This window comes from Passer montanus, unplaced genomic scaffold, assembly GCF_014805655.1.
Source record: "Passer montanus isolate IOZ18808 unplaced genomic scaffold, ASM1480565v1 scaffold93, whole genome shotgun sequence".
Taxonomy (NCBI): domain Eukaryota; kingdom Metazoa; phylum Chordata; class Aves; order Passeriformes; family Passeridae; genus Passer; species Passer montanus.
The window spans coordinates 1,802,975-1,816,060 of NW_024374701.1; the positions used below are offsets into that span (position 1 = coordinate 1,802,975).

The following is a 13,086-nucleotide window of genomic DNA, read 5'->3' on the forward strand; positions in this document are numbered from 1 at the left end:
CCCAGCTGCCTAAACCGACCTCCTCCCGATTTGCATTAACGGAGCTTTCACTTCTCTAAAGACCTTAATGAATTTCTGCCATTCCTGACCTCTCCTCAGCGGCCAGAACACACTTTTTTCCCCTCTTTCCAATCTGCAAGAAGCCTTAAAATAATAGCATTACTGTACTTCCCCAAAGCCGCTCGGGGAAACTCCGTCCCCGAGTGCCACAGGCAGCTCCACCTCAACCTCCGTGCCACAGAGGGGGAGATGGCCCAGAAGAAAACTGGTGGCTGTGCTGGGAGCTGGGCAGGAGCCGCGGGGCTCCCGAGATAAACCCGACCCCGCTGCGAGCGGGGCTGCGGGCGCACGCAGGAACCGGGGCGCAGCTGCAGCGCTTCCTGTTGCAGAGACAGCAGGAGAGCGCAGGATGGGCTGCTTGGCACCAGGAGGGCAGCTGGGGCGTGCTCCTGCCCGCTAGCACCCGGCTCGGCACGGCACCCAGGGCAGGACAGGAGCCTGGCGCAGGTAAGAGCTGCAGACCTGCCGCTGCAGGCTGCTGGGCTGGAGGGCAGCAGCGGCCAGAGGCAGCTCCAGGCACCTTCTCCCCCTCTTTTCACCCCACTTTCAGCCTGCACAGCTTGCACTGGGAAACTGCAACGTGAACCAGCAAGAAGCAAGGTTTTTTCGTGGTTTCCCTTGAAGCGAGAGGTGTAACAGCTCGGAAAGCAGAGATAGAGGACATGTTTAATTCCAGAGGGTAATTTGGGGTAGCAGAAGGAGGAAATGGAGCATTAGCTTGTCAAGAAAGCCTCCGGGGTTTGCTCAGCCCCCGGTGAGTAATGGACTGTGTTTCTTTAAGCTTTATCCTGCTTTTCAGTGCATTTTTGGTGAACTGAGGTTTTACAGCCGTGGGACAGGCTGGGCAAGGCAGAGGCAGCGCAGGTGGGAGAGGACTGAGCTTTTCCTGGTGGGAAGAGATGGATGAGTGGAGGCTGAGCAGGACACACAACTGGGCCTTTTCTAAAATGGAACAAAATGAGTGGGAAAATGCTCATTTTTGAATGAGCAGCACACACAACTCGGCCTTTTCTAAAATGGAGCAAAATGAGTTTTAAAACACTCAGCTTTTGGAGCAGTGTCCTGCCTGGGGCCTGTGGGCACCTTCCCCTCCCAGGGACCACGCCAGAAATACTGCTTGCTTCAAAGGAGGCCCCTACAGTAAAAGGTAGCACCAGGATTGAGCTTTGAGTACCACAAGGAGAGTAAAAAGAATTACAGAGCAGATTTTAGTACAAACTGAACAGCACGGAAGCACTCTGGATGTAACTGGCCCTCCAGAAGCACTGCCCGACACCCCACATGCACAAACCCTAGCAAGGGCAGGTTTTCACTCATCCCCCGTGTTTTGGCCTGGCTTCACAGGGCAGGGGCCCCGAGGGACGAGGCCAGCATGCCCAGGAGGGCACGGCCGCGCCCGGGCGAGAGCTACGAGGAGCGGAGCGAGCGGCGGCAGGAGGCGCGGCCGCGGGGCAGGGATGGCACCTGCAGCCACCCTGCCCGCCGGCCCGCCCCGCGGCCTGCCACCAGCCCCCGGCAGGCAGAGTTCCTCAGGAGGAGGAACCTGGCGCCAGAGGCCGGGGAGACCCTGCAGGGACACGAGCCCGAGGCACCGACCCCTCTGGAACCTTCCCCGCGGGTGGAGCGCGGAGCCAGCAGCCTGCTCCAGGTAACGCCTGGTGGGCACAGCCCGGAGCTCACCCTGCTCCAGGTAACGCCTGGTGGGCACAGCCAGGAGCTCACCCTGCTCCAGGTAACGCCTGGTGGGCACAGCCAGGAGCTCACCCTGCTCCAGGTAACGCCTGGTGGGCACAGCAAGGAGACAACACTGCTCCAGGTAACGCCTGGTGGGCACAGCCCTGAGCTCACCCTGCTCCAGGTAACGCCTGGTGGGCACAGCCAGGAGCTGATCCTGCTCCAGGTAACGCCTGGTGGGCACAGCCAGGAGCTCACCCTGCTCCAGGTAACGCCTGGTGGGCACAGCCAGGAGCTCAGTCAGGAGCTGATCCTGCTCCAGGTAACGCCTGGTGGGCACAGCCTGGAGCTCACCCTGCTCCAGGTAACGCCTGGTGGGCACAGCCAGGAGCTGATCCTGCTCCAGGTAACGCCTGGTGGGCACAGCCAGGAGCTGATCCTGCTCCAGGTAACGCCTGGTGGGCACAGCCCGGAGCTCACCCTGCTCCAGGTAACGCCTGGTGGGCACAGCCAGGAGCTCAGTCAGGAGCTGATCCTGCTCCAGGTAACGCCTGGTGGGCACAGCCCGGAGCTCAGCCCAGAGCTGATCCTGCTCCAGGTAACACCTGCCCTGTAGTTCAGCCCAGAGCTCAGCCCAGAGCTCAGCCCGGAGCTCAGCCCGGAGCTCATCCTGCCCCAGCCACCACCAGAGCATCACACCCAAGTCAAACACAGCCCAAATGCAGAGTGAACAGACAAAAACGTGCGTTTCTCACAGTCCCTGCTCCTCTCCTGCGTGCCAAGCCCTGAACCACACGGAGCTTTTTCTGCCATTTCTCCAAGCACAGCTGCACCTTTCTGCTGCCAGGCTGCAGTTCTGCACTTGCACAAATTAATTTTACCCTTGATCAGTGAGCTCCGTCCTCCCTCACCCATGCTGTGAGCAGGAAGGGTGGAGGAGGCAGGAGACTCCTGGCACTCATTACCCTCCCCGTGCCACACAGGAGCCCAGAGGACTCCCTGCCTTCAAACACCTTTGTGCAGAACGCCCCAGGCAGATCTCCCTGTCAGTGTATTTCTGTGTAAAATTCCCTGGGGTCACAAAGCTGTGTGGGCTCAGACAGCTGAGCACGGGGTGATTTACACACACCCACCCCACACCAGGGTGAGCAGAGCAGTCACCCACCCCTGCTGCCACCTCAGCAGCCTCTGGGACAAGCTGTGAGGTGCAGGGCCTGCCCCTGTGAGCTGTGCAGAGCCCGGGGAGCAGAGCTGGCACCCCTGCCCAGCAGCCAAGGGGCAGCACAGACCCACACCAGGGCCCAGCTCCCGGCCACCTCGTCCCTTTCTGGGCTGTCATTCCCCAGGCAGCAGTCAGCAGGCTGCTGCCCACTCTGCCAGGAAGCTCTGGAGCTGCTGCAGCCAAAGCAGCAGAGCCCTGTGGAAGTGCCAGGGCTCCCTGGCATCTCTGCTGCCCCTCAGGCAGCCCCTCCCTGCAGGCACAGCCCCTGTTTGGGGCAGACACTGACTCCAGCCGCCCTCTCTCGTTCCAGCACCCCAGGAGCTGCCCCTCGCTGTCCCCTGCTCAGTCCCAGCTGAGCCCCAGCAGCCCCCGGGCACGAGGGGACTCTGTCACCACCCAAGGTACGTGAGGGCTGCTCAGATCTCCCTCAATGTTCCCTTCCCACCTTCCCATCCCCGTGGAGCTGTTTGGGATCAGCTGGCAGCTCCCCAGCCAGCATCCCCTCCTGTGCTGCTTCACCACCCCAGCCTGAGCTCTCCCTGCAGACTCGGGGATTGGGGATATTTTTCCTGGGGGAGGGCAAAGCAGTGCAGAGTGACCCCAGTGCTGTGAGCAGCTGCTGTGCCCAGGGCTGCCCCAGGACCAGCCAGGGGAGCGCCTTCACTGCAGAATAACTTCCTTTGCTTCTCTGCCAACAGAGCAGGGCTTTTCTTTGCCTCCTGTGCCCACTGGGCTGTCACTGGACACTGTTTAATAATGATTTATTTTTTAAATTTTATTGTATTTAAACTGGACACCCTCATGGAAAAACACCCTCGGCCCCTCAGGGGATCGTTCACAGCCTCTCCCTTTGCTCCCACAGGAACTCAGACCCTCCCCAGCCCCAGCTCAGCAGTGACAGACTCGAGCCAGCAGACAGAGTAAGCAGCTCCTGCCCCTGCCCTGCCTGGCAATGCCCACGGGGCAGCAGCTCAGCTGGGGAGGGGGTGTCCCGCTGAAGACCCTCCCTGACACCTCAGTAACACACTTTGTGTTTCATTTCAGCTGGGGAATAGCAGTTTTAAATAAGGTAAGCAAAGCACAGGTAATGACCAGCTGGAAGTGCTGGAAGTTAAACTGCTGTGGAAATATTTCCACTTCGCTGGAGAAACTAACCCAGTGGACCCCAGCAGACTCCCCTTCTCCACCCAAATATAGGCTGCTAGTCCACTTTTATTTAAAAATATTTAGTTTTTTGGAGCAAGTTCACGACATGTTTATAAACTGAAACAATCCTATTTTTAAACATCTGCCCTTTCCCTTTCAGGAAATGGTGCAGCTCTCCAACTACCTGAAGGTAGGTACCAACGAGTGCTCGGCACCCACTGGGACAGCTGCTTTTCATCAGGAATGACACATTTAAAATTATTAATACTGCTAAATGAAGGGGTGTTAAAACCCCAATTTTAACATGGCCAAAAAAGCCAACAGAGCTCAAAGACCTGGAGCCCCCAGGCCCTGGGCTGGGGGGCTCTGGGCTGTGCCCCCCCTGACCGTGTCCCCACCCCACAGGAGGCCCTGCACCGCGAGCTGCTGCTCAAGCAGAAGATGGTGATTTTACAGGAGCTGCTCTCCACTCTGCTCCAGGCTTCAGAGAAATCCTGGCAGGTACCTGAGAGCTGCAGGACCCCCATCACCTCCCCTGGTCCCCTGCCTCTCTGCTCAGGGAGGGTGGCACCAACTCAGCAGAAAAAATTCTTTTTGTTTTCTATGCAGATGCAAAATTAAGATGTTACATTTTTTGTAATATATGGGGCTTTCTTATAGGATCCTTAAATCAAACAATTCATGCCGTTGTGGCATTTTAAAAAAAGGGTTGTGAAAGTTCTGTTGGGGCAGAGAAGCGAGTGATTGGGTGAGGGGGCACAAAACTCCTGTTACACATCCTGTGGTGAGAAACTTCCTCCTCCCTCGCTCCTCCAATATAACGTGAGCAGGAAAAAACACTCGGCCACAGGCGCAGGAAGTGGCCAGGAAACCTCAGATAACAGACAGGTGGGTGCTCCTTGCTGCTCGCTGTCCCTGCTGCAGGAGAGGCTTTGTGCTGCCTCTTGCACGCCGCTGTTCCATCAGCCTGAAAATCAGCTTTTTATCCGCCTGAAAATCAGCTTTTTGTCCGCCTAAAATTCAGCTTTCCATCGCCTAAAATTCAGCTTTCCATCAGCCTGGCAATCCCCTCGGTGCTGGAGCCAACGGGCAGATGCTGCTGCTGGGAGGGGATTCCACGAGGCAGGTGGGGCTGGGGGGCTTCTCCAGGGGGTGCTGGCAAAGGGATGGATGATGGATGGATGATGGATGGATGATGGATGGATGATGGATGGATGATGGATGGATGATGGATGGATGATGGATGGATGATGGATGGATGATGGATGGATGATGGATGGATGATGGATGGATGATGGATGGATGATGGATGGATGATGGATGGATGATGGATGGATGATGGATGGATGATGGATGGATGATGGATGGATGATGGATGGATGATGGATGGATGATGGATGGATGATGGATGGATGATGGATGGATGATGGATGGATGATGGATGGATGATGGATGGATGATGGATGGATGATGGATGGATGATGGATGGATGATGGATGGATGATGGATGGATGATGGATGGATGATGGATGGATGATGGATGGATGGATGATGGATGGATGGAAGGAATCCATTGTGGCTTGAAGGGGCAAGTGAATGCACACTGCAGGGACAAAGCATTTCGTTCCTCCTCCCTCCACAATTTCACTTTGAGGTCAGAGAGACCTTCCTACCCCAGGTCTGTGCCTCAAATCCCCCACCAGCTGTAAAACTTGCTTGGCTGATTCAGAACTGCTGCCAGGTGAAGGGTGATGCTCAGTGAGTCTCCCCATCCCAAACCCTTCCATGATTTCTGCTCCGGAGCACAGGCAGGTTGTGCCTGATTGCCTGGCACATGGCACAGCCACATCTGTGCACAGCTGGAACCTGTGCAGACAGCAGAGGAGGACTGAGAAAAACCAGGCACAATATTGCACATCTAAAATTGCTTTTCAAAATTCCACCTACTTACTAAGAGCCTTTAGTTCTTTGCATCAACAACTGAACTGGGAAGATTGAGTCTTTGGGACTGTAAATGTGCTTCTGTGCAAATTTAACCAGTGCTGAGACACCGGGGAGTCTGGTTTTGCTTGGGTCTGTCAGCTATTCCTGTAGCATCGAGGAGTTTCTTTTCAGAGTCGTGACTTCAGACAGCAGTGGGCAGAGAGGATATTGGTGTTCTCAGTACGGGTGGTGGAAAACAGCCCACGTGAACTCTGCTAGAAGTGTTATCTGAATTTGCATGCAGTCTGCTTCCACAAAGCCTGAGCAGCCTGACTAACACCGAGAGATGATGACAGTGAGGAAAATGAATCATCACGGGTGCCCTCCGTCCCCTGCCCAGCTGCAGATGTTGCAACACAGAGCCAACCCATTTTCTAAGGAAAGCAGGAGAAAAGGCCGCTCCAGCAGCTGGAGCTCGAGGCAGGGAGGGAGCAGAGAACAGGGCTATCCGTGGGGACAGGCAGCAGCTGCATTTCTGCCAAAGCCAGCCAGAACAGCCCAAAATCCCCTCGCTTCTAGCTTGTCATGTCACTGCCAGCACCTGTACTCAGTAACCAGAGAAACTGCCTCAGGACAGGTTTTCAATCCATAGGAGCTTCACCTCCCCCATATCCCATTTATTCTGAGGCTGGGAAGGTTTAGAAGAGCTCCAAATTCTGAAGAGAATTTGATCTGATTACAGATGAAGGGAGAGAATGAATCAGGACACAGCCCAACAAAACATTGGGGGCACATCGTGCAGTTCATGACTTCACACCTCACTTCAACTGCTTCTCCCCAGGGCCAGCTGAACGAGGACAAACTGAGGTGCAAACTACGGGTGCTGGAAAATCAGCTGCAGGCCTGCACCCAGGTAATGCTGATTCACTGACAAACACGGGTGAGAGAGGCAGGAAAACAAAAACCAAGCCTTGAACTGGGCCGAGTCTCAGTTTGGTCTCAGTTTCTATGAGATATCTATCCGAAAAGGAATTCAACTCTGTGCTGAAGCAATGCTTCACAGCACATTAGCAGCAGCATTTACACACTCTGGGTTTGCCAATACTCAGGTTTAGCAAGGTGGGAATCTGACAGATGAGCACTTCAAGCTCTTTCTTTCTTTCCAGAGTTACTCTAAGGAGTGTGTGCAGAAGATCCTGATAGAGATGGAGGACCAGAAGCAGACCTATGAGCAGAAGGCAAAAGAGGCTCTTCAGAAGATGCTGGAGGACAAACTCCTAACAGAGCAGCAGCTGCAGAACTCCCAGGTGAGCAACAAGTCTTACACCTGGCTTGGCTTTAATTTAGCCCAACTGTGATAAAGAAAACCCACATGTCAGGGAAAGGTGATGACAGGCTTGCCATTAGCAGCAAAGATAAAAAAATATGAAGTTTTAACTACTCAGCAAAGCCCAAAGCAGCTTTAATGCAACCTGTGCTCACTGCACGGGCTGCACATCACGTTACAGACAGCTCACAGCTGGGGAGATGTACTCGGGTTTGTCAGCTTGAATTGCAACCCCTTCCCCCCCCACCATCCCTCTGGGCCGTTCCCTGCCCTGCTCACGCCAACAGACCAGGGCACGAGGTCTCCAGAGCTGCTTTTTCTGGAGCTGCTCATTTATATGAAAATAGCTTTTCCCCAAGAGGCAGCAAATTGCTTTGACCCACAGGATAAGTGGTGTTTGCAGAAAGACAAGTGAGCTTTATGCCAAGCAGCACCAGGCTCCTCAAGCCTGCTGGAGCACAGGAACGGGTTGCAGAGGGAGCATTGCCCTGCTTGGCTCTGTCCATCAGATGGCATCAGCCCCACGCGGGCTTTGTGTGCTGCTGCTCGGGGAGCCAGCACAGCCCAGCACAGCTGGTGTCACCAGGGCAGGCTGGCAGCATCCCCCCACCCCTGGGTCACCCCCACCCCTGGCTCCCTGCTCTGCTCCCCAGAGAAGCCTGGCAGAGATGCGAGAGAGCCTGGCCCTCTGGAAGGAGCACAACGCCACACTCAAAGCCGAGCTGACCAAGGAGACCACAGCACACACCGAGCTCAGGAACAGCTTCCAGGCTTTGCAGAGCGAGCTCCAGGTACGCCAGCTGCCGGCAGGAGCAGCTTGCTCTGGGGATTTGCTGCTGCCGGGCTGCCCCCAGACCCCCGGCAGTGCCCTGGACACTGGGGCTGGCAGCAGCCTGGGCAGCGGAGGGCGGCGCGGGGGCAGGACGAGGCGAGCTGTGATGCCCTGCCAAGCCGGCCCGGTGTGTGTGTGTGTCTGTCCGTCTGTCCTGGCGCAGCGAGCGGACGCGCAGAGCCAGCGGCTGGGCCGGGAGCTGCGGGCGCTGCGGGACGAGCGCGCGGAGCTGCTGCAGAGAGCCAGCGCCCTGCGCAGCGACAACGACCGCCAGGCCGGCCACATCCGCCACATGCAAGGTACCCGGCGGGGCTGAGCAAGGTACACGCAAGGTACCCCGGGCTCGTTCCGGTGTGCCACAGAGCTGCTGAGTGCCAGAGCCCTCCTGAAGGTGCTCCTGGCTAGATTAAAGAGTTCAGAGAAGTGGCTTTGCTGGAGGAAAGGATGTAATGGGGGACCTGAAAAGAAATAAAAACCTAAGGTGTGTCCTCAGCTTGAAGCAGGACTTTCCTCCCTTGGCAGAGCATCAGACAAAGCCAGTGCTGCGTGGTGAGGGCAGCACAGAGGAACTGATAATGTCCTTCAGACACAGGCCAGGAAACTCACACACGTTATTTTAAGCCCACACATGGCTGTTTTAAAGCATAATTAGGGAAGAGAAAGCGGGTTGCAGTTCTAATCTCATAATGGGTCTTGCATGAACGGCTTTAAAATAAAACCATAAATGACTTGAACATGAGGCACGAGAGAAAAAGCTGCCAGAAAAGAAAGGGCAATAAACAGCTAAAAATGACATCCCTTCAGAGAAGAAAGTCCAGGGCAGCCAACAATATCTGCTCCACTCTACACATGTGGAGAACAGAAAAGTACCACCCTTGCATAAAGATACATATTTATACCAACCTTGATCTTCTATCCTTATTTCAGATAAATTGCAAAAAGAACAAGAGCAGAAAGTAACACTGGAGGCAACAATCAGCCACTTGCAGAGTAAGTAACACAGAAATGCACAAAGTTAGAGACCTCCTTTAGTGCTGTAGACGATAATGTTGCTTTTTGTGTTCCCAGACTTGATCCAGAACCAGCACAACCAACAGAAGAGCCAGCAGGTGGAGGTGCAAAGGACAGGTCAGCAAACTTTGTAACCCCCACGTAGCACTCCCTGGACACAGGAACACTAGCCCTGACTCTAGGAAAAGTCTGCAGTGCTTTAGAACAAAGGGTTCTTTTAGAGCTACACAGAATGAGTTGTTTTGCAAGCTAACATTAAAACATAAAAGTATTTATTATGGCAAACACTTTAAAAAATAAACAGATTTCACTGCAAATTCTACTTCAGTGGCTCCGCCATATTTTTTCCAAACAAAACACATTCCAGTGTATAATTGCAATTACAGCTGTACTTGACAAAAAGAAAGCAAAAAAAAAAAAAAAAAAAAGGCGTTTTAACTCTCCCTCCCCTCCATTTCTGGCAACTGCTCAGAAATATTGCTCTTAAGATGATGAGCTTGTAGCTACAGCAGAGACAGGCCTGCGATAACAAACGCAGCTCCTGTGTCCTCTGCTTTGTGCACAGCACACAAATATTATCCCTAAACTGTGCTGAGTAAACAAGAGCTAAAGCCAGCCCAGAGCCTGGAGCTGTTTCTCATCAGAAGCCTGACTCTTTTCTAGACCAGGTTTTCACCACACAGACCCCACCTCTCACTCCTGCCAAGGAAAAACAAAAAGCTCTGTCAGAGCACCCCGAGGAGGAGGAGGAGGAGGAGGGAACAGAAAGCCTGCAGGATGAGATGCAGAAAAGGACAGCCCAGCTCACAGCAAAGGAGAACGAGGTGAGGAAGTCACTCACAGAAACACCACAGCTCCTGCAGGTAGCCCAGGCTTGGTTCCTGTAAGGATTTTCTGCCCTAAATTTTATCCTGATCCACTCCTAAACCCCTGAGGAAGCACCTGCACACAAGGGCAGGGCTGCAGCAGCCTTGGCTGCAGGAGCAGAGCTCTCCCCGTACAAACCCCCTGCTCTCATGGACAGGAGAGCCTCAGCAGTCCCACAGGGAAAAGCCAAAGCCACACTTTAAGAGCCAAGCCCCTGAGCATATAGGAAGGAGAGGAGGCAAAGAAAATGCTTGTGATAATAACAATAATAAAAATAATAGCAAGGGCCTGCTAACAGAAGCAATGCCTATACAACTGTGCTGCAAAAAAAACCCCAAAAATCAAAGCTTTACAGCCTTTTACACACAGTTTGCCACCAAACCAGCCTTCTGCCAACCAACAGCCCCTCAATTCTTATAGCAGTGTTCAGCCAGCAAGGATTTATTAAAAAGGACTTACAAAAAAGTAATTTATAACTTTGTGTAGCAGAGCTGAGAGCCACGCAGGAAAAGAGCTTGTGCTGTGAGTGCTGGCAGCAAAGCAGGCACGTGTGGGAAGTTGGCAGTGCCCCAGCAGCACGCTGAGTGACACTGAGCTGTGCCCTGTCCCTGCAGGCACCCCAGGACACTGCAGTGACTCTGAGCTGTGCCCTGTCCCTGCAGGCACCCCAGGCACCCCAGCACACTGCAGTGACACTGAGCTGTGCCCTGTCCCTGCAGGCACCCCAGGCACCCCAGCACACTGCAGTGACACTGAGCTGTGCCCTGCAGGTACCCCAGGACACTGCAGTGACTCTGAGCTGTGCCCTGCAGGTACCCCAGGTCACTGCAGTGACACTGAGCTGTGCCCTGTCCCTGCAGGTACCCCAGGACACTGCAGTGACACTGAGCTGTGCCCTGTCCCTGCAGGTACCCCAGGTACCCCAGGTCACTGCAGTGACTCTGAGCTGTGCCCTGTCCCTGCAGGCACCCCAGGACTCTCGGGCAGAGCCAGGCCGTGCCCGGCTGAAGCGCTGCACCCACTGCAGCAGCCCAGTTGCTCGGGGGGCACGCGGAGCCCAGGGCACCCCTCCTGCTGAGAGCCCCTCGCTGTGCTTGCAGTGCTCGGAGCTGCGCGCGGAGCTGGAGGCGCTGAGCCAGGAGTACCAGTCCTGCCTGACCCGGCTGCGCCAGTGCCGCGACGAGCTCAACCGCTCCCATGGCAGCCAGGCACAGGTGGGAGCTCCCGCCCCGAGCCCAGCAATGCATGCCAGCCTGGGACACAGCCCCTCAGTGCCGTGCAGGGGGCATTTGCTGGGCTGGCATGGGAAGTGGCATCCCCCAGCACGCTCCTAGTAACACAAGCTTCTCCCGCAGAGACGGCGCGGTCCCTGGATCCCTCTCCTGGTGGCAGTGGCAGCAGTGGCCATCGCTGCCTTCCTGGCGACTTACAGGCTGTGAAGGAGCTCCTGGATGACTGACTTCACTGCAGGAACTGACCTCTGCTTCACCGGGAGCAGCCTGGCCTCACCTCACCTTCTGCTGTTTTGTACATGCACATTGGGTTTGTATCCCGAGCTCTCTCACTCCAGCCAGCTCCTGTGACCATGGGGACATCACCCCTTCCCTCAGCTGCTGGGGTTACTCTGTTCCGAGCTGGTTATTCTATTCCAAGCTGTCTCACTCCAGCCAGCTCCCATGAACACGGGGACAGGACATCACCCCTTCCCTCGGCTGCTGGGGTTACTCTGTTCCTGCCCCGAGGCACCGAGGGACAAAGCCCCTGTGCCTGCTGCTGCTGTGGCTCGCACAGAGCAAGAGGGACAGGGCATCCTGTGCCCCTGGCATCCAGCCTGTCTGGGGTTTATGCCCCCAAGTTCTCCTCCTGTATTTTTGCCTCCCTAAACGGGAGGTTCTCGATCCTGGGCTCTCTACTCTTACCTGACAAAGGAACCAGCTCAGGGGGGCTCCTCAGCACAGTCCCCTCGTGTGTCCTGAGCGATTCTCCCACCCCACACCCTCTGCTCTATCCCACTCCAGCCTCTCCCGTGGCCCAGCATCCCCACAGCCATACCCGCTTGCCCTTCACTGCCAGCACAAGAATTCACCAGAGACAGGGGTTTAAAGTCCCTTTTGCAGCTGCACCGTGCAGGTTTTCCAGCAGCACTGGCCCATCATTCATGTGCAGGCTCAGACACAATGCAGGCCATGACACCACCTCCCAGGGAAGGAAATACACCTGAAATATACACGTAATGTACACAGAGTAAATACACATGGAGCCTACAATAAACTTCACTAATTCAAAGCATGGTGGTATTCAAATCATTTATTAAATTTCAGCTGCCCACTGCAAATAAATACACACTGACTTTGCAGGGTGCGAAGTGCAGGCAGGCAGGACCGAGGCAGCAGAGCATCTGGGAGCACACTCGGGCATTTTTAAGAAAATGTATTTGGTTTTGCCACCGGCCTGCAGTGACTGTCACAATTCAGCCTTCAGTGCTCAAGGACCACGAGAGATGCTGGGGACAACACACACAGGGAGCTGGATCTTCTGCCTTGGTCCCTGATGCAGTGATGAAGGCTAAAAAGTCTGAGTACGCTCGTGTTTTACAAGGCAACCGCTGGAAGAGACACGACCTCGCTGGAAATGCAGAGATCTACGAAATCGCTCTGAGCACTGAAAGCCTCCTTGAGCTCCTGGCTCCAGGCATCCAGCACGTCCCGGAGCTCGGCGCAGAGGCTCTCGGGGACGCTGAAGGAGTAGATCTGCACCCTGAGCCCGTCCTTGATGCGGGGGCAGGAGGCCCGGGCCGTGAACACCCTCAGCGGGGTCAGCGCCAGGCAGTTCTCGGCGCCCTCAGCGAAGGTGTACACGGCGGGGTAGCCCAGCAGCACCCCGGCCACGGTGCACAGGTTCCACCCGCTGGCCACAACCTCGCTGGCGGTCACCGGCTCGGCGCCGGCGGCCTCGGCGTGCCGCAGGTGGCCCATGAGGGCGGCGAGGTGGCGGCGCACGGCGCGGGCCTGCGCCGGGCCGCAG

General features: G+C 55.5%; 2 protein-coding genes across 8 annotated transcripts; one reads left to right on the forward strand and one right to left on the reverse strand.

Moving 5' to 3' along the window:
- Positions 1–63: 63 nt before the first annotated feature.
- TRAF3IP3 (TRAF3 interacting protein 3) lies at positions 64–12,286 on the forward strand. Of its 7 annotated transcripts, XM_039695868.1 has the most exons (17): positions 64–507; positions 611–814; positions 1,405–1,708; positions 3,267–3,357; positions 3,819–3,876; positions 4,001–4,025; positions 4,263–4,292; positions 4,508–4,603; positions 6,768–6,938; positions 7,192–7,332; positions 8,006–8,143; positions 8,348–8,483; positions 9,112–9,174; positions 9,253–9,312; positions 9,859–10,019; positions 11,028–11,276; positions 11,418–12,286. In XM_039695868.1, the coding sequence occupies exons 3-17, from the start codon at positions 1,433–1,435 to the stop codon at positions 11,499–11,501; spliced, it is 1,779 nt and encodes a 592-aa protein (XP_039551802.1). In that variant the 5' UTR covers positions 64–507; positions 611–814; positions 1,405–1,432; the 3' UTR covers positions 11,502–12,286. The 7 variants fall into 7 exon arrangements, with proteins under 7 accessions (XP_039551802.1, XP_039551801.1, XP_039551805.1 ...); XM_039695867.1 differs by lacking the exon at positions 611–814; XM_039695870.1 differs by lacking the exon at positions 611–814 and having other exon boundaries at positions 65–507; positions 11,163–11,276.
- A 70-nt stretch (positions 12,287–12,356) lies between these two features.
- CUNH1orf74 (chromosome unknown C1orf74 homolog) lies at positions 12,357–13,080 on the reverse strand. The gene has a single exon (XM_039695874.1). It carries the CDS (start codon positions 13,035–13,037, stop codon positions 12,654–12,656), a length of 384 nt encoding a protein of 127 aa, XP_039551808.1. The 5' UTR covers positions 13,038–13,080; the 3' UTR covers positions 12,357–12,653.
- Between the last annotated feature and the right edge of the window lie 6 nt (positions 13,081–13,086).

Bases quoted from the DNA above. Each gene is read 5' to 3' on its own strand.
- TRAF3IP3 (XM_039695868.1), top strand. From the start codon at position 1,433: ATGCCCAGGAGGGCACGGCCGCGCCCGGGCGAGAGCTACGAGGAGCGG. The intron at 4,293-4,507 runs GTAGGTACCAAC...CCCACCCCACAG, and splicing joins AGCTCTCCAACTACCTGAAG to GAGGCCCTGCACCGCGAGCT. The intron at 11,277-11,417 runs GTGGGAGCTCCC...CTTCTCCCGCAG, and splicing joins CCCATGGCAGCCAGGCACAG to AGACGGCGCGGTCCCTGGAT.
- CUNH1orf74 (XM_039695874.1), bottom strand. From the start codon at position 13,037: ATGGGCCACCTGCGGCACGCCGAGGCCGCCGGCGCCGAGCCGGTGACC.